General features: G+C 37.2%; 1 protein-coding gene across 5 annotated transcripts in view; it reads right to left on the bottom strand.

Annotated features, from left to right (window-relative positions):
* Window positions 1-20894, bottom strand: part of LOC124166723 (neurotrimin) — a 313058-nt gene that overhangs the window by 69194 nt on the left and 222970 nt on the right. For all 5 annotated transcript variants that reach the window (XM_046544386.1, XM_046544382.1, XM_046544381.1 and 2 more), the window contains one exon: window positions 3220-3378. In XM_046544386.1, coding sequence (XP_046400342.1) covers window positions 3220-3378 — 159 coding nt within the window. The remainder of the gene's footprint in view (window positions 1-3219; window positions 3379-20894) is intronic.

Genomic DNA, 20894 nt, shown 5'->3' with positions numbered 1-20894 from the left:
CTTCGATAAATATCATGTCTCCTTTATAATTATTATTGGGAGACTGCCCGCATTGCTTGAAATTCCTTTCGTAGGAAAGGGACTATCCACTAATTTTCAAAATCCCCGGATACAAATTTTTTGCAGTGTTATTGCCATTGATAAAGAGGCCTTCCTTTATGGATTTTTATGTGAGGAAAATAAGTTTTTATATGCCAAAAAATAATATGCATAAAGGTTCACTCAGCATCAGAAACCTAGAGTGCTTAACCAGCGGCATTAAATATTTAAAAAAAGTGGAGCAGCGAGCTATAATATTCTCGTTGGAAATAGCTGGAGCGCGCGGTACACTTAAACTAGAAATGGATATAGCATTGAAGTTATCTACCACAGAGAAGAAGTAGTAATATCCAGAAAATTAAACACTCAAAATCTTATCTTTCACTGGTAAATGACGGAAACCAATGGAAGGGGAGGCGAACTTTAGCGAGAATGAAAATGAAACTCAGAAGGAGAGTTTTTGATCTTAAAAATTTTCCTCGCAAGTATTCTAAAATTAGCGCACTTTTAGTTTTTTAAAGTAAGGCAGGAGCAAGTCGAAAGTCATAAAAGGCGGCAACTTGGATGAATGTACAACGCCTCCCGACGTAAAAATAGAAACTACGAGGAGAACATGAATCCGCGTTAATTGCTCAGCTGTAAGCCTTGCTTTCTCTTCTCTAGTAATGAGCAATTTCCAGAATAATCCCTATTCTCACTAACAACACTTGAGAATTAAAAAAAGTGGCCGCTGTAAAGGGAATATGAAACTAGCATTAAAAACTTCACTAACAAAGCAACACTATCTTCATTGTGAAATTGCCGTGGAAGAACTGTATTATTCCTTCATCATAAAGGATTTCACGTAAATATTTTAGTTCCCCAAAGAGATTCAATCAAATATATTTAGCATGCACGTCGGATATATAAGGACAGCTTACAATACTCCTATGTCGGAAATAAAAAAAATTAATTGTGTAAAATATAGCGATACGTATAAGCCACGTTAACATGACGAAGTGCTACTAAATTTACGCTCTTCTTTGTTTCCATGAAAAATAATTCTCTTCTCTCCTGTTTTTCATAGAATTTTCACATTACTCACAAAATATACCCATTTGATCTTCACCATTATCCTAGAATATCACATTTTGAAAGCTTCAAAACCTTGATTGCAGTCATCGTGCGAGTCATACGTCGCTACCATAAAGATTTATAAGAATATACATCTTCCAGAAAATCTTGCTTCTTGACTTCAACGCTTATATTCTGAGATGTAAAAAGAGTCCTCTTCTTAAGGAATGCACAAATTGACGTAAGCCATTTCAACCATACGAGTAATGAAAAAAAAATTAGCTCATAACTTCATTATTTTTTGATAAGTTACGAAATGAATGCTGCACTTTTAAGCTGCATAACATAAGATGCATGTAAACGTTGCTATGATCGGCTAATAAACTTGAAAAAATAACGATATTTCTTATATCCAAATGTTTGACATTGTCATATATTCCTTGTACCGATATCATTGATTTTTCTGCGTCTGCATTATTGTAATATGATCTGTTGTGATTATACTGAGAAACTGCATTGTCATGTAGGAGATCCATCTGTTTTGCTTGACACTACTGAGTTTAAAATTAATTCAGGTATTAAAAATTATTGAGTATGAACAAGAGTCAGAATCTCATATGGTACTAGAACCCAAAATTGTGATCCAAGAATTACCGTTATGGCATAAAACTATTTCGGAGACGGCGACGAAAAGGTCTAGCTTGAAATATAAAGCCTCCGCAATTGACCTAATTTCGTAACCTTACGAGATGTAGTAAAATAGCCCCATGAGCCGCACATTGCCACAGGACGACTTTCGTCTTTGTGGTTTATTTTAAGTAAATAGAACCTTGACGACATTTCCTTTCATGAAAAGTTTGGAAATATTTTTTCCATATAACATACGTAAATTCGACATTCATGCATACTTTTCTCCACCTCGGAAATTAGAATCTACCTTTCGGCCTTTAAAAAAATCAATGAATGAATAAAATTTAATTTAAAAAATATTTGTAATTCGGAGATGTCGTTCACTCGATAAAAAAATCATGAAGTGCACCAATAAAATATTTTTCCCATGACGAGATGAAAAAGACGATAGTTTCGCCGTTCTCCTGGTTTTTCGCGTGCTATTCTTCACTATTTCGACCGTAGAAGTTAAAAGTTTACGTTTAAACACTGTTTAATGATTTGATGATGTAGAAAAATAAAAAAAGGAGTAAAACAAAATGTTACCTGACCCTATACCCGGCGGGTTCGAGTCCCGCCTGGGTAAGTTACCCTTATCCAGGGCATGGATGTTTGTGATTGTTAAATGTTATCAACCCCGATGTAAAGGCCGTACAGTGCTGTTTTCGGTGGTGTGTGAAATAAATAAATAGAGCTTTGGCAGAATTTAATACAAATGCTAAAAGTTCAGCGTTTTACCTTTTTCGCGGCGATAGTGAGTACCCGCTTCACTTTGAGTAAACCTCAAAGTTGTAATCAAACCGCCATGTCGCTTGTTACCATAAATAAATTAACAATCGTAGTGAGGAGATAACAATAGTAGCGAGGGACGCGAGAGAAAACTAACGGGAGTCGTGTGTTGAGAGAGCTACGAAAAAGACGCGTTTTCAAAGACCGGCAAAGGAAAAAGTAGGGGACGCAAAGGTAAACGAGGCGCCCACAAGAGAGAACCGATAGAAGAAAGGATGCGTAAAAGAAAACGATGGAGGGAGTTCGAGAGAGGGATCGCGGAGGAAGATATCCGGCAGTGAGTGGAGTTGTGGAGCATTGAACCATCCGGCAGTGTTTGAGTGGAGGTGCGGAACAGGGAACCCAATAAGTGGAACTTAAATTATTACTACAAATACACAAGGAAAAGGGGAAGAGTTAAAAGGCCATAGGAATAGAAAGTGAAGTTATGCAATCTATTTGTTATAATGTCCGATTGTAAATTGGGCCCAATTACTCTTCCTTTATGATGTTTTGAATAAAAAAGTATAAAAGTAATTTTTTGCATGTTATTTCATAATTAAGTGTGTTTCTATACCCAAAGGTAACACGAAACAAAAAATAGAAGGTGAGTAGTGTTACAAAGTAAAAGAAAACACTGACACTATTGAATCCCGCCCTAGGTTTATACGCTGATGATGGTCTCCTTACCTTCGGTGTTTCCGACCATGGGTATCTGCTCCCCGTCCTCCCGCCTCCACACTATGCTTGGCCTCGGGGATCCGGTGGCCGCACATCTCAGCGTCACATTGGTGCCTTCCCTCACCACCATGTCCGTGCTCGTCTGGTAGTCTAGAATGTCTGGCGGAACTGAAATGAAATAGAACAGAAGTCCATGACTCGATTCCGAGTTTTCATTTATTAATTACTCACCACTACAAACCAATACATTTTATGATATGCGGTGGAAGTTATTAATATTATATAAATAAGACTGCAATATTTCCAATGAGTTTATTTCGCACGACTCGTTTTTTTCACAACAGCGAAAATGAAAAAAAGCTTTTAATGTAGCTTTAAAAACGGAACGCGTTGTGCAATCATGAATTGATTTTAAATATTGAAATTTCTTATAAAACAAAATTTACCAATAAAATAAATACAAAAATTATAAAACAATATACATAAATAAAATATCAAGACAAAACGATTGATTAGCCTTATGGGGTTAGAAAGCGGTGAATTATTAAGTTGGCGCTTCAGGTAGGATTTGAAATGAATGGCAGATGAGGCGAAGTCCCGGGAAGGATATTTTGAGGCCAGGAGTTACGCAAGGAATGGATTCAGTACAAAAGAAATAGTTGGGATACATGGAGAGGTGGGATCGGAGATTATAAATAACACAGCTTTCACGAAATGCAGGAGGGACATGTATCTAAAATCACTGCACATTACAAAGACGTCGTCCAAATAGAAATTTTATCATAAAAATTTTCATCGAGAAGCAATTTAAGGAACGGTTACATGAAATTGGCGCCATGATCGACACATTATTAAAAAACGTAAGTTAAGGAAATTTTTTTTGTTATTTTCCTCTCGTTCCATGTATTTAACGTATCAAAATTAATGTACGAGATGTATAACAAGTAAAACTTCAATAAATACTATTACCGATTCGAATAAGAACTGAAATCACGTCTAATGTGTGCGACATCGCAATTTTCCTCGCCTATAAACCTTAATTTTCCAGGGGAACCTTCCGACTGCTTCCTCATCCAAGGATTTCGCGACGTACAATAATATCGCACAGACCCATGCGAAACGCACGGCTCCGGCGCATTATAAGGGTACCCTATTTGCCTCTTCGGGACGAGGATTAAAATCGCAACACTGCTTCCTAATTACCCTGGCCGCGTCTGAAGTTCCAGGCTCCCTCTTCCTGGAGGACATCACCCGCGACGCGTGAAATTCAGAAGCAAAAAATAAAAGAAAAAAAAAAAACTTTCCCCACTTGGCGAAGCTGGATGAAGGGTTCAGTTGGGACTGGATTTGGACAAAATAAAATACCTAACCTACCCCCTCCTACCGAAATAACTGGACTTATATTTATAAAAAAAATGAATTTCATCTCTCCCACCTTCATTCCTTTTTACGTCGTTTTTATGGTCTGGGGGAAGGTTTATACATTCTCTTTTAAAATTCCAAAGTCTAATAGCGAAGAGTAGGAAGATTATATAATGTCAGGTGGATTGTGAGAAAGAAAGCAAGGTTGGATGGATGAAATAGGATCTTATGCTATCCTAGAGGGTAGTTGCTCCCGGCGAACTATTTGCAGGAATTTGTCTCGGGTTCTCCACGGCAAAATGGTTTTTCATAGCCGACGTTTTTCTCATGGCCAGGAGTATTGTCATTTTATAATGTATATTTGAGAACCAATGCGCATATTTTGCAGCATTATATATATACTGAAAAAGTTCAATTGCGGATATCTTTCTTCATGAAATGAAATTGGGCCATTTTTTTCACCATAAAAACCTGTGTTTTTCATCATAAAAACATGTTTACTTCTACAAAAGAGAAAAAATTATCTGATAGGCGTATAGGAAACGTCTCCCTTGGGCGTTTTCGCTATCGCCAATAACCAAGTTACCTTGATTTCGAGTTTACTTGACGTCAAACAACCTTCTCCTATGACACCGCAATTGACCGTATTAACAATATCTATTTCTGTTATCTACCTTGCTACCTTTTGTCTAAATATTCCACTCCCATTCTACGCTACCTCTTGTAGGCCTTTTCAGTTGGAGCCCTCAAGGATTGTGTTTCGCAGAATGAAGATCGGATTTGGCCAGCTCGAGGGATGAGGCAACGCCGGGCGGCCGAAAAAGACCATTTCTTTTCTCGGTGGGGACGATTTAGGGGGACACGGGAGACTTAACACGGACCAACCCCACTCAGTTTTAAATCCCTGTTCGTTAACCTCGCATTAGAGAAAAATTAAAGAATGAGGTTGTTAGGGGACTGACATGGAGAAGTGAAGGCTTCAATAATGAAAGTAGCCATCTCATTGTTTGTTTTACTACGGAAGATTAATTATAGTTAGTTATAAAGTAAGTCCATCATCACTGGTTAATAATTTAAAGATTGGGTTGACGCAGCTCTCTTCCTAATTCCATTATCAGCTTATCTTTTCACGTGTTTTCTACGCATTGTCAACGAAAACCATTGATTTGACCTTTTCACATCCCTCTTTATCTGATTCAAATATAATTTATTCGATGTCTTTATTTTCACTCTTTATATTGCCATTCACTTGTCCTTCGAAAGGCCATTCATGAGGCCATCTTGTTTTTAGAATTGGCCGATTAATTAGTTCCTCAATCTAATTAAGGTTTTTAAAAGGCCCCTATTCTCTCCTACGTTTCTTATGACTTCCTCATTGGTTGCTCAGTCGATCCATTTGATAATTTTCATTCTTCTGCAGCACCACTCATTTTAAGCTTCCTCTCTTGATTTCTCTGTTACTGCTATTAAACCATGCCTCACTCATGTAGGGAAGTATACTCCAAATATAATATTCAATAATTTTTTCCTTACTTATATGCTTAAATTTCCCGCTGTGAGCAATTTTTTTGTGGAATGCTGTCTTCGCGTGGGTTATTCTACTTATTACTTCTTTCACGATTTTTCATCGCTAGTTTTTCTTCTTCCCTCATTTTATAATTCATGCATCTCTTCAATCAATTTCTCATTCCTTATATCCTAATAACTAATCCTGATATCCTAATATCTAATAATGCGGTTATCATTGCCAAAAGGAGTCAAAAGTTTTGACGTCGCGCAAGAAATAACTAACATACGACATCACTATTTTGACTTAAGACTATCCAACTTAAATCGAATGACAGAAAGGGTATTATTTTATGGGGCTGACAACAGGTGAAATTCGCTATGAAAAAATTATTTGACTTAGGCGGAATTTGAACCTTGATCTCCCATTAAAAACGGAGTGAAATTTGCCTTGGAGTGACTTGGCTTACAATTAGTGTTGTGACCAGTACCATACATGACCAGATCCAGGTTGGAATCCTGGCCAAGAATAATGATTTTTTTTGCATCGAATTTCACCATTGGTGCCAATTTGCACCCTAACTTTGTTTTTAATTTGCTTGATAATGGTTTCATTACTGCGTACAAAGTTACTTATACCATGCAATGACTTTATAAGGGTGCTTATAGCTCATGTTGAAGAATAAAGATCCATTTGTGACCTATATACAAAATTCACTCAACAAATGCTAAGTTATTTTCATAATGGAAACTAATTTTCTAGGGATGCAGTATTTTTCAAAGGATATAAAAATACTAATATTTATGTAATTCTTTTGAAGCATGTGCAATTTCGCATGGTCACAGCAGAATCTCGTTATGCTATTATTTTAATTTTGACTGAGAAGTTTAAATGGAGGGAATTTGACGCCAATAGCGAATCCGAGTAGACATATCCTTGATTCCCTGTTGCCTCAATTGTTTGCATTTAGGGTGTTGCAGCTGGTCGATGACATCTAGCAAGCCAATAATTCAGTATTCGATTTGTTGACTCATTGGTGGAAAATCGATCATTCTGAACTCTGAGCACATGTAAGTACATGCGTAATAAGAAAGGAGGAAAACATGTTGCCAATGTCATTCCGTCCCACGGGGTAACAAATTATTCGAAAATTCGAAATCGGGTCGTCGATCAGAATTTGTTTTCAATCACTGGCTTGTCATACTTCTGGGAATTGCAGAGGTGCGTACAAGTTATAAGTAACAAAATATTGCCCTATAAAAATTACCATTTATTCGTCCAAATTATCGGAAACATATAGAGAACATTATTATTCAAAGATGACTAATCAAAAACAAAAGTTAACGTCGCTTTCGCAAAAATTTCGGAATGTATCTTCATTTTAGCCGTATTTTATTAAAGAGAAATCAATAAACAAGGTGTTTTACATATCTAAACATGGTTAGTAGAAAAAATATTTACACAGAATGCATGGTAACAATGATTACTGATTATACATATGAATGCCGTGTATACCGACTCGCTATCCTCAAAAGGCCTTAAGCCTCTTATGGTCACTATGGAAGGTCTTACACTTTTTGTCTACCGTTTGTTACTTAAGGATCGTATACTTTTCAATTTGATAGATTAGATACATGTAATATTTCCACTTTCAAGTAAAACGAGCATATGGTATGAAGGTTACAATATGAAAATAGTTTTTTATGGAAGAGCAACGTTTTTGTGAGGGACTAAAAAATAAAATAAATTTATACGAGTCCGACGGAGTCTCTAAATTATTCAATTCAAACTCAAGAAAAAGTTGAGGGCATGCTCCACTGTAGCACTCAATTTATACTTAATATCATAACATAACGAATTTACGAAATACAATGAACTACAGTTAACTACATTTTAGTTGACAAAGCATTACATTAAGCGAGTAAGCACAGCCAAGTGTATAGTTAGATTTACAAATTTCTGATAGCACTCATCGAAGTTTGGATTCATATCGAGCATTGAATATTTCTATATATTTGAATATTTCTATTACTTTGACCAAACAAAGTTTGATAAATGTAGTTCGATAAATACTAAGAACATGGCACCCATCAACCCGATAAAATAAAAAAAAATAAAGCGTATTAATTTGCAAATTTCTTTATAAATACTGTGAATAATTTTTCTTAAGGAAATGTTGACGATAATTTTCTTGGCCGAGGAAAAAGTATAGAAATAGAATACCAAAGTTTGCCACCAGTGATCCATTCGCAGTAAACGCGCTATTTCGAATTTTTGAACAATGCGGAAAAATCCCCGCTTGGCCTGTAACTAAGGGTTAAAATTGTCGTTGATTAATTTTCTTCGTCGCCTAGGAAGAATATACCACGAGAAGTGAAGCTGACTTTTCAACGGCAGCGACTGAGATGCTACTTCATTTGTTATGATACTTTTTCGAACCTCAGTTTGAACCTCAGAACCAACCCACCTTTGCATTTAAAATGCAGGGCTTTTTTGCAAATTTGTCAGAGATAGAGTGAACATTCTAAAGAAATATTCACATGAGCTTCATCTGACCCATCGTGTGTCTTCACGCATATAAAATTGAGACAGGAAATCACGCACATGAATGGCAGTACATCTAAGACCAGGAGAATTAAAAACTCTGTCCAAGGACCATATTTTAGCGCATGAAAACCCCAAGGGCTCATTTATAGTATGCCTTGAAAATGTTTCCCTTCTCTGGATTATCCTGCTTCTAATTACATTTTTGCCGCCGAGGTTCTTTATCCTCCACACGACCGTGCGACCTCAGTGCTCGTCTAAACAGCCACGCAAAACAGAGTTTCTGTTTGAATAAAGGCTCTGCCTCTCCGGCAACTCATTATCCGCCACGTGAGTATATTAATTTCCTTCTTTAATGCCATTTGAGGCCACCTTTTACGAGGGAATTGGGTACTTTCGTGGGTTGTGGAGGAGAAGAATATTTATGACTGCCCACGTGCGTAACTACACCTGACCAGGACCACGGAGTCGTCTCAGATGCTAATGGCCAAGTTTCTGCATTTGATCTCCTTCCGAGAAAGGGGGCGTATGGCAGTTAGATGGCAATAAGGGTCGCCCCTTAAACAAGGGCACGAGAGAATAATGAAGTACGTTCCTCTTTTTATTCGTCATCTTTACAGTTTCGTATTTTCTAGGTATTTGACGCCTCGCAATAATAAAACAACACATCACAAGCAAAATGCCGAAAAATGGCGTAAGTTTTATGGACAGTTTTGCTCAATGAGTTTTTTGCAGTAATATGTTTATTATGAAAAAAGGGTCGACAAACAGAACAAATCAACTCTCTCAATCTACGCAAAAAGGATAGTTCACCAGAGTTTTTAAGTAGTTATTACAAAAGGGTCTCTCCGACTTGAGGCATACCATTTCAGCACAATGTTAAGTGGAGAAGTATAGTATTAGTCACTCTTGAAAATGCACTAAAATAAAAAATGTATGATAAATAATGAATAAAGAGAAGCCTCATGAAAACATTAATAAGAAGACGGAACTTATAGGCCACATCTTGAGACATGATGACCTGATGAAAACAATCGTCGAAGGACAAGTGGAAGGCAAGAATGGAAAAGGAAGACCTCGAACAAAATACATGGAACAAGTAAAGACAGATGTGAAAGAGAAGAAATACGTAGGTGTGAAAAGATTAGCTGATAGGAGAACTGAGTGGAGAGCTGCGTCAAACCAATCCTAGGATTGTTGACCAATGATGATGATGATGATGATGATAAATAATGAGCTAATTCGGCTTCGTTACAAATTCAAAATTTAGAATAAAATAGTAAAAATAATTAAATAAAAAAGTTGTGTTACAGTGGAAAATATTTCAGAAAACAATGAAAAAAAATTAAACTGTTGTGTACGAATTTGATCCGACAAAACCACATTGGTTTGTCGGCGGGTACCGTCATATCTACTCCAAAACACTAGCAAATAAGTATTGCCATAAATTATATTGGTACAAGCAGAGTGGTTGGTATATAAATTTAAAATTAAGCATTTTCCACCCTACTTAACTACTACCTCATTAGATTCTTACTAGATGGATGTATCGGAAACATTTTACGGAGCTACTGGTATAGCCATGATTACCGTACATACCTACAATATATTTCAGCCTAAGACGTCTTCATGGAATTCATAAGTGACATCACCAACCCACCTACTACCCATCCAAGCCATATTTTTAATTGGTCTTTTATGCTGGAAAATTCTATTTTTTAAATATTAGGATGTCTGTCCTATATAATCGTTATCACTTTCGCGTCATCGTACCCAATAAAAAACATTCTTGCTCAATATTTCCTAAATAATTTAGTTGATTTCGAAGTCACGTGACAATTAGCGTAAAACTTGGAACCCACAGTATCACAGTCATTTTTAGAGCGATTTTTATATATTTATTAGCTCTATCCTTTACTCTTGGAAGATGGCACCTCGAAATGAAAAAAACATGGAAATAATTTACAGCTGAGAAATAAACTCCGGAAAAAGACATAGTACGTAGTAGCTACGAAAAAAACTCAGTTTCTATAGGTACCTAGAGCCTAAGTGTTTCCTGCCTTAGTTCCGAAAACGAATTATACATGGCGTCCATTTCACGTCAGTGTTTTCCTCTAAATACCCTATGGCTGCGAATTTTATTTTTTATCGCTAATTTATATATTGCTTTTGTTATATACATTCATGTAACCATTATTAATCATGATTATCCATTAAAATTGGCCTATCTTGGGTCGTTCTTACTTCGGAAAATCTGTATCTGACCCCAATATTAATTGCAATAATCATTGACTAGAATTCGCAGAATCCTTTCAGTACTACGATGTCCAGGATAGTAGTACTCCACCCTAAATTTGTGAAAGTGATACGCCAGTGGCATTGTCTGCTCGCCTATCCTAACGAACCTTCGTGTTGAATCACTGAGGGTCAATCCATTTCAAATCACCGAGGAAATGTTGCGCCACGTTTTTATTTATGCTTATTTTTTTATCAAGTCCAATCAATGGTTGCGTTTTTACTAAAATTCACTGCTCCACTTCTCTAAATGTAGTCAAATAATTTTTTTGTGAGATATTATTATGTGCATAAGTGACATTCTGTAAAATTTTCACTTGTTTTCATTCAGTCCCTTTTTAAATATTGACCTGCGAAAATCGACGTTAAAAGGCTTTCGGCATTGTTTGACAAAATCTAGAAAAAAGGAGTAGATTCTCAGTACTAAAACTTATACTGCTAGTAGTTTTTTTTAAGTATTCAACTCAGAAATAACCTTTTATCTCTCGTCTCGTTTCCTTCATAAATATTTATGGTGTTAAAAAGTTACCATTGACAAACTTTCCCCGAGTTTTTACGGAAAGATTCTGATTGACGGTCTTTTATGACAGAAGCATTAAAAATGATTCGCCAAAGTTACTTTCATGCTGAACACACTGTTTTTTGAATTATTCTGATATATTTTAAAATAGCTACGAAATTAAACTTTATGCAAACCACACATTTCTTCAAAATTTTTCATCCAGACGCCCTTTTAAAAATGGCTGCCAAAAAAAATGGCTAGTAAATTTTTTCAAATAGTGTTTTGTGATTATCTACTGGCAGGAAACCAATGATTAAAAAATCAGGATAATTAAAAATGTTGAGCAACAATTTTTTTGTGATGGTTGATTTGAAACGGAATGATCCCTGAGTGAGTATTGTCTTCGCCTTTGACTAAATACGCAGCCGATTGGCGCATCTCTTGTTTACCTTTCCTGTAAGTGCCATATAGTAAGGGCCTGTATAGAGGGAACTCAGTCACCATCCCTTAGAGGGCTCATTAATTTTATTCCATAGTGTGGATTTTTGTGTTTTTTTTTCTGAAATGTCCTCAGCAAGGCAATGATTGCATAGCGATTAAGTAATTCTCAATATATACAAATATTCCAATATGGATGTCGTCAAAAGGACTACGGAGGAAAATTTTGGGGTAATTTGGATTTTTCTGCCTCAAAAACTGACTACTAATTCCGAATCATAGGTTTGCTAACCTTGATGAGCGTAATGAGATTCCGAATCACCCTATAGAGGTAACTTCATCCCTCAGATTGTTGTATCAACCCTTATCCCCTTGAAGGAGACATTTCCAACCCTCTTGCCGTCGCACTTTGTGTCTAGACCGCCAATGAGGAGATGTGGGGTGAGGATTAGTAGGATATGGTCTGGAATGGAGTATATTGGGTGAAAGGAGGGCTTTATTTTGATCCATTTTAGTCGGTTTCCTAAAATATCCTCAGCAAGGAAATGAATGCAGGCGATTTATTAATTCTCAATGCTTACAAATATTCCAGTCAAGATACCGTCAAAAAGGGACTCAGAAAAGCAATGGGTGCAAAGCGACGTATTTGTTCTGAATATTTACACTTATTCTTGTGAAGATGCCGTAAAAAAGGGACTCTGAAGAAAAATTTCAGGGTAGTTTTGATTATTCTACCCCTAAACAGATGCTAATTCCGAATCATAGGTTTGTTAACCCTCATAATTGTAGTGAAGATTGCGAATCACTCGATAGGGATACGTTCAGATTGTTGCTCCAACCCTTATCCCCATCGCAGGAGACATTTCCAACCCTCTTACCGTTCGCACTTTGCGGCGAGACCGCCACTGACGAGACGTGGAATGAGGAATAGTGGGACATGGTCTGGAGTGGAGTAGATTGGGTGAAGGGAAGGTTCGACAAGAGACTTGTTGGGGGGTGCTTCAGGAGAGGAGTCAGGCCGCCGAGGGAGGATGAGGAGGGCATGCCGGGAAGGGTACAAGAGGGGGAAGTGGCAGTGGATAGCACTCTGGCGCGTAATAACCTGGCCTTTTACATTCATTTGCATGCATTAGCGAAGGGGGAGTATGGGAGCGGACTAAAGAAGGCAAGAGGTGAAGATGAGGAGGGAGGCACATGGGTAAATAGGCCATAAAATGGAAGGGAAAAGGAGGAAGGGTAGGGAAGGGTTAGTTAGGGGGAGAAAAAGGCTTTAAGGGTTTCTTCGCACAGGTAAGGGTCTGCCAGTGAAAGTGTCGCCGTGGAGAGAGGGTTCAGGGCCGGGGACTGGGCAGGAAGATGGAAGAGAAGTTAAGAGGGGGGAAAGGTCTAGTTGGGACAAGTCGGACGGAGGTTTGAGTGTGACTCTCGCTTGCGTACTTCCTCTCGACCATAAAGGTCGGCTCCCTCTTCAGGGAGGGTAGCACCATAAGTCTCTCATCATGGTCTTTACTTTCATCAACCGATTCTATTATGATAAATTACCGCACACTTGTCTATCCTTAGGAAACGCATTTGTTTCTGAAGTGCGAAAATTTTAATCAGAGGAGAAAAATATTTGCCTAGACAGGGACTTGAACCTGAATCGGATATCACGAATTTTCTCCAGGTATTCTACCACGACCAAGGGACATATGAAGAAAGATACGGTGAAGAAGAGCCTCATGAAGGTAGATGATATAGTTTGGGATAGGCAAAAATGGAGAGCTGCTGTATACCAAGCATACAGTGATATTTTGAAAAAAAACTGGTGGAAGAGTTCCCAGACGAAGATAAAGGTATCTAGAGAATATCAAGAACGATACGGGCAAGAAGAGCTGTCGGTAGATGCAGTTCACCAATCTTAGGATCGCAGCGCTATGTACACAGGGTGGAGAAAATTGTCACGAAATTTAGATCCTGGATGCTGGTACTAATGATAGCTCAAAGTTCATTTAGTTTTAAAATGGTGCGTATTCGACCTAAAATTTATTGGTAGATTTGGTTCCCATTGGCGTCAGCTATCTGGGGTAAGTAATTCATGAGGCATTTTTTTTTCGTCCTGCATATGCACGTATGTCCTAGCATTTAAGCTATCAAGGCATCTCCTTCCTCTGCGAATGTTTTCGCGGAGATGTAATTATCGAAAGGAAATATTGCGGAAATGTCAATTAGAATACTTTTTGTCTAATAGATATTTTGAGATAGCTTAATTAGGCTTAATATTTTAGAAACGATCACATGGATTAGATCAGGGGTCTCCAATTTACTAGGCCACGAGGGCCACCTTCCAAGTTCCGAATCGCCCCGCGGGCCGGATAGCAAATTTGCCGATGACAGAAGTATTTGATACCAACGTCTTCTGAAGAATCCGGTGGCCTATTTCTTATTTACGAACTGTTGAAGGCGACTTTGACGTGCAGTACAGCGCTGCAATGCTTCTAGCGGCGTCTCACAGAATTAAACGAGCGAGAATGGCGCGCTACTTGAAACGAGTATTTTGGAAACCCCTGCATTAGATTAAGGAAATTGACAGCGGAACCGATAAATTTAAGGTAGGTACCTATTGTTTTTTCCGCGCACAATAAGGGGCCATAATACTTGCGATAGTTTATCTCTGGGTTGGATCTACTCAAACTAGGCAAAATAGGCTCTGAATGTATTTCTAATAACTATTTACATGAATTTTTTGGCACGCTATAACTCACGCATGAATCAATTACTACTAATCAACCAAACTAACTTGTTCTAACTGGACCGAACTAACTTGTTCCGGGGTTTATCTAGACGAAGTGGAAGTGAGTGGTTTGAATTTTGTCTTTAGCAAGAATCTTGACTATATTTTCAGAAACCGTGACGAAGTACGACTGGAAGACATACAACATGCGGGCCCCAACCCGATTGGAGACCCGAGAAGAATTCATTCGCGAAAAAGTATTGTTGAGTCAAGTATCAAAACACGCACCCGTTTTTTTCTTTTTCCCGTGCGGACGAAACGCTGTCTAGGTGCGAGTATGCAACACAAGCTTCGAAAATGTGGAGGATGTGTCTTGAAATTTTCTAAAATTCACGAAAATAACGATGCAACGTACAATTTCTTCGAGAAAAACACGTTTAGGGCTAACGACTATGAATAAAATTTGCAATAAAAATAATACGAACATGTTATTAAACAAGTATACAACAGGTAGTGCCCGATTATTAGTATTGCAATATTGCGATATATAACATTCCATGGTCTTTAAAAGATATCAGAATATTTTGTGCACACTGTGGAAGTATTAAATGAAAAGTGGTAGTGAAAGACGATATGGCATCCAGATAGAATAATTAAAAATGAAGCAAAACCATTGTATCTGTATTATAATTTCCCTGAGCTATACCTTAGTGTCGCTGTAATTACTGCCATCGCCTTCAGGCCGCAGAAACTGTTATATTTACCACTTAGGAACCAACGTGGTAGTAACTGCAAAGTGTCAAATTTGTAATCAGAACACAAGGAAACCTACGCTCTCACGTAAGCGATGTATAAGTGACTTCTGCTCGCGAACTAGGGGTAAAATACGTTTATTTTCTTAAGACAATGTCATCCATTGCGAAATTATGGAAACACAGAGACTTCGAAATTCTATAATCGGATCTAAGCAAAATTCATGTGTGTAGTCAAGAGTAGGGACTAGAACTTCATCTTATGAAATGTACGGGGGTAAATTTCTTGAATAGGTTGTCCAACTATCCTCATGTGTAGGGAGTTGATGGTGTCAAAATAAAGACGACAGACGAAGCAAAGTATCTGAGAGTAACGTTTACCTCGATCCTATTATGGGGAACACCTTTAAGAAATATTTGCGGCCAGAGACGAACTTGGGGGAGGCCCAGACGATTAAAGAATAGACAAGATTTTTAATATGGTTATCATTACGTTCTTTTTTGTTTGTGTATCACGGAGACTCAATCATTTAGTATCATATGAATAATTTTCATATTGAAATAATTAGAATATTTCGTACAGTAAATTTTTCTGTTGTTTTTAATCTCAAATATTAGAAGACCGTTTGCCTGACAGACCCTTGCGCACGCCCAACAAAAAATCCTGGATCCGCCCTTGTTTGTGACAGTTCCCTGAAGAAGCTAGGATTCATCAAACGTGTTAAGGGTAGATTTCCGGATGAGAAAAGAGAAGAGGGACGCTGATTCGCATTCGTGAGTCTACTCATTGAAAATGCAGTGAGCACATGGGATCCAGCGCAGGAACACTTAATCCGTGAACTGTATAAAATACAAAAGAAAGCCGCGCGATTCGTCAAAAAATCGTTACGAACGAACAGAAAGCGTACCCAGTTTTTAGACGAATTATGATGGGATCAATTGGTGACTAGGAGGCTACATGATAGGCATATATTGCTGAAGCAATTGGGAATAAAGGGACTCGGAGAACATCTGAAACATCAAGGCTACTGGGACCGCATAATTAAGGAAGCCATCAAGATCCGCCTCAATACAAAAAATTTCAATCGCACTTGGACAAATATAATCAATTGCGTAAACAGCATAAGAAAAGTACATAAAGAACTTCAAAAGACCAATCGGGCGACACATGAGACTCATTGTTGTACCTACTCGCTAAATGGTCAATTCGGTTGAGTGTGAGTTTGGACATTCATACACTAACACTCCTTGAGCATGGAAGACAAGTCGTTTTCCGAAACGTCGGCCAATACGACTGAATTAACCTGGTGTAAGGCCCGAGAAGAATTCCTGATCATCTTAGAACCATAATATATTTCTAGGTCGAAAGAAACGATAAATTTATAAAAAAATTTTGCCGAACGGATATGCACAGATATTCGTTTTTCCCCGGAAAAATAAAGACGTATAAAATACATAATACTTGGGGATTAAAATTTTAATTACTTTCATTTTTTTAACGGCCTATGTTCTAGTACCCCCCGCCACATGGTGGCTTGCGGGGTAGGGGGCAGATCCAGGATTTTTTTCTGGGGGGTCACAAGGGTCTCAGAAGTCTTCTCATGCTTAAGATTAAAAGAAAAATATAACAATTACTGTAGAAAATATTCTCTTCATTTTGATAAGTTATTAATATTAAATTAAATGATTAAGGGTTAGTAATACACGAAATAAAACGAACGTAATTATAACCGTATTAAAAATGTTGTCTATTGTTTAAGTGCCTCCGTGTCCATCCCCTAAATCCGCCTATGTGCGGGGTAGTATGTAAATGATGACGATGAAGGGGAGGGATGGGTGAATCGGAGAATGAGGCAGATTTCGATGAAGTATTCCATGACTACCACGAAGGAAAACACCGAATTTCTGACAAGATGCTATCGACATGACGACCACGTGTTCGAAGAGATTAAATCGGCACCGAAAGAACGTTTCAGCCACATTTTTGGGAATGGTTCGCATTATCCCAAAGCCATTAATATGGATTAAGATAGCATTTATCCTGAATAAGCCACGTCATAAAAGAACGTAATAGGATCAAGCTATCAAACAATCGTTATCATCTAAATTCTAAGATTTAGAGGAAAACCCTCTCAGCGGAAAATACACAAATTTACCTAATTCTTTAACAAATAATTACTTATTATTACATAAATGCGGGTTAGTACCTGCCCTTTTCCCTGCTAGTTATTATCTTAGACAATCGAAAAACCGGCCGTGGACATATTTTTCCTTTCAATATTTAGCTAAAATTTGGATCCTGTCTTCGGACAAGTAGTCGATTGTAAAATTCAGGGATCGGAGAGTAAATAACTTGCCACCTGAGGCCAGAAAAACGGGAACTGTAAGAAAAAGAGCATATGTCGATGAAAAAAATATGCAATGCGTTGATCTTCATTTGACGCTTTGCGGTGTCCTCCATTATTTGGTCGGCAAATCGAATCGTTTGTCCCTAGTCCACTCCCAAACTCCAGCGTAATTGATTAGAGACCCCGAAGTGAATGGAATTGATGGAAGTTATAAGGCTGAAACGAAGGACCTCTTGAATGACATGTCCCCACTAAAGCGATTCGTATTTGAAGGTAAACACAGGGTGCAACAATAACATTTCGTTCAAAATAGCGTAGGCTATCATCACGCCTCACGGTCACCGTAATCATGTGTTGATCTGAATTGCAGCGAATGACAAACCCTGCGATAATTCCATTTCAAGCATACGGCTTCTGTCGACTTTTTGTGAATTGGGACCGCGGGGGACCTTCAAGGTTTTGACTACAAGTCAAAGACTATTTGGGACTTTTTTTTTGACGGGTCTGGACTAAAAAAACAGACTTTTCCGGGACTTTTTACCAAAGTATAATGACACAAGTTATAATTCCGATCAGGTGATTATTCTCCTGAGCCTTTATTTAAGTATCTATTTATCAATTTTGAGATAATATAGTTATTAATGTAATAAAATATTTTAAAATTTACATTAATTATGTCAAAGAAAACTTGTAAATTGTTTTTATTGAGGTGCAAATATCATTTTAGAAGATTTGTCAAAATATACCTTTGAAGCAACTGACATCCTTCAAAATTAAATAGTTTTTACTTTGTGTATCGCAGTTAATAACAATATCGCAAAAAAATTTGAAACAAAATTTCTTTAGATAATGGCTAAGTTTTTCCTTTTATTTAAGAAATTTAAATCACAATTAGATGGAGTACAGTTCAATTTTTCTTCAAAAACGTAGAGTGCGTCAATTTCAGTAATCACGATACAAATAAATTTCGGTACTTTTTCCAACTGTTTCATTTATTTGCAAATTAAAGCACACGTTAATGCCGAAAAATTCTTGTTTCAAGAGATAGGCGACTTATCGTTTATTATAGTTGCAAATTTTCAATTAAATTTTTCTGCCATTCAATAGCGATAATAACAAAAGCTCGCAAACGACTATGATACTATTTAAAAACCTTTAAAAAGAAACCCTTATTCGATGAAGTACAAAAAGAGGAGTGTTTTTAGAAATAAATTCAATGAAAATGACAGTCCCTTCGTTTCTCGCTCGTAGAACCTCGTTAAAGAAGTATCTAGACCCGCAAATTGCATTTGCATCGAGTGCGTCCTCCCCCATCAGAATGAGAATGTAGTGAATGAGAATGTGTGAATGAGGGAATGGATTGTCGTCGCAAGATGAGTTATGACCCGTCCCTACTTTCCGGCTTTCCTCCACAGCGAGACTTTGCTTCCGCTCACTGAAATGACACCACTGGCTCTGACAAAGATTTTGCGATTGAATTTTGATACGAAAGCTTTTAAAATTCTTGAAAGGACGGCATGAATTTCATGGCACGGTGGCACGCGTGATGTTCTTAGTGAGCCACTACGGATGAAGTTTCAACCATTATGTATATTTTTTATGCCCCTAGTAGGTATTAATACATTCCTCGAAATAATAATAAATCTTGAAATTGGTAAATATAAGCTCACCACTAACATCTTTTTAAACATCAAAGATTGTCATCTCTGCAAGAAATACCGACATTCAAGGGAGCATGCGAAAAATATTTGTTTTTTATTTTTTAAATCAAGTGGCGATGGTACCTCCTGAATGCTAGTTCGTAATTCTTGTATATTAACATCAATTTGAGATGAATGTGTTAAAGTGCGTGTTTATTAATGGTTATAGTATGGGATAAAACAAAGAGGGAAAATATGATTGAATCACAATCGTACCCGAAGTACGGCCATGAAGTCATGGAGCTGCAAGTTATCAGAATTGTACTTAATTAAGAATTAATGCTACGACGATTAACGCGTAACGGTTGAATACTTACCCGATAAAACAAACCTTATTTGCCGTTAAAATTTAACTCTATAATCGAACGTTTTTCGTTATTACGACAATCTTTACATATGTAACTTTTTCCGTCACAATTTTAATGAAAATTACCGAGGTTATTCGTATTGATTTATTTTGATTCGCAAGTAAAGTTACGTTGGTAGAACTGGAATCAACGGCGAGATTCGAGATGGTATGGAACATAATGATGTAAAATGAAATACGTAAAGGATTTAATATGTGTCCACTTTCAAGTTTTCGAGTACAAGATTTACTTACCCCAGTTTATGCTCACACCAGGCATAAAAGCTCCCCCAACCCGGAAACATGAGGAGTACCCAAAGATGACGCATGAATGCGTTGGAACTAGTTAAATGTGAAAGCATTGAAGTGGACATATTCCACATCATTTACGTATTTTATTTTGATATAACTGTTCTATGATCTATAACGTGATGACTTTTAAGCGTAGGGTCACACATTAGGAGTAATTTCGAATAAAATGTAACGATTATTGCCTTAAACTAAAAATAACACGTTTTTACACTACGTTCTTCGACAAATCGGAAATATAATACATTTATTTGATATATTATCTCATGAGTTGCGTTATTAAAGGTTACAGTTTCATGATAGTTCACGGCTTAAGACGTTAATAAGACGCAAAACTACTGCCTAACCAGGCATATTCTATATTTTTCGTGTCGAATCAGTTGTTTAAAACATTAGTTATTATAGTTAAATTTACAGGGTTTTAAGTAATAGCCGCTGATTTTTCGGTATCTCAAGAATAAAGAAATAAATCAGAGGAAGAAAATACTGAAGGAAAATTGCAATATACCGAGGTAAAATTCACCACAAAAAATCATTCGAACTATCCGGTATGCGAACCTGAATCCCCCGGTCAAGTATGCAACCAGTTTTTAGAATTGATGCAATAAGTATTCAAGTATAAAAGTGGCGCGCGAGTGTTTTTAATTCGCCAGAGAAAAGTTATAACATTGGCTCGTTCATTCTAAATTGTAAACATATGTATTATGAAAGAAGTATTGCGTTGTGTTTTTATAACGACATAGAGGACCAATTGCTGCTCTTACTTTTAGAGCGTTATGAAATCCGTGGAGAAAGAGTGCTCAGTTAGATTAAAATTCAACTCCAAGGCTAGACCTCTTAATCGAGTTTGCACCCTTACATCTGGAGC

The sequence above is a fragment of the Ischnura elegans genome, chromosome 10, assembly GCF_921293095.1.
Source record: "Ischnura elegans chromosome 10, ioIscEleg1.1, whole genome shotgun sequence".
NCBI lineage: Eukaryota > Metazoa > Arthropoda > Insecta > Odonata > Coenagrionidae > Ischnura > Ischnura elegans.
Note: the sequence above shows the minus strand (reverse complement) of the source record. Positions and strands in the feature narration are given on the sequence as shown.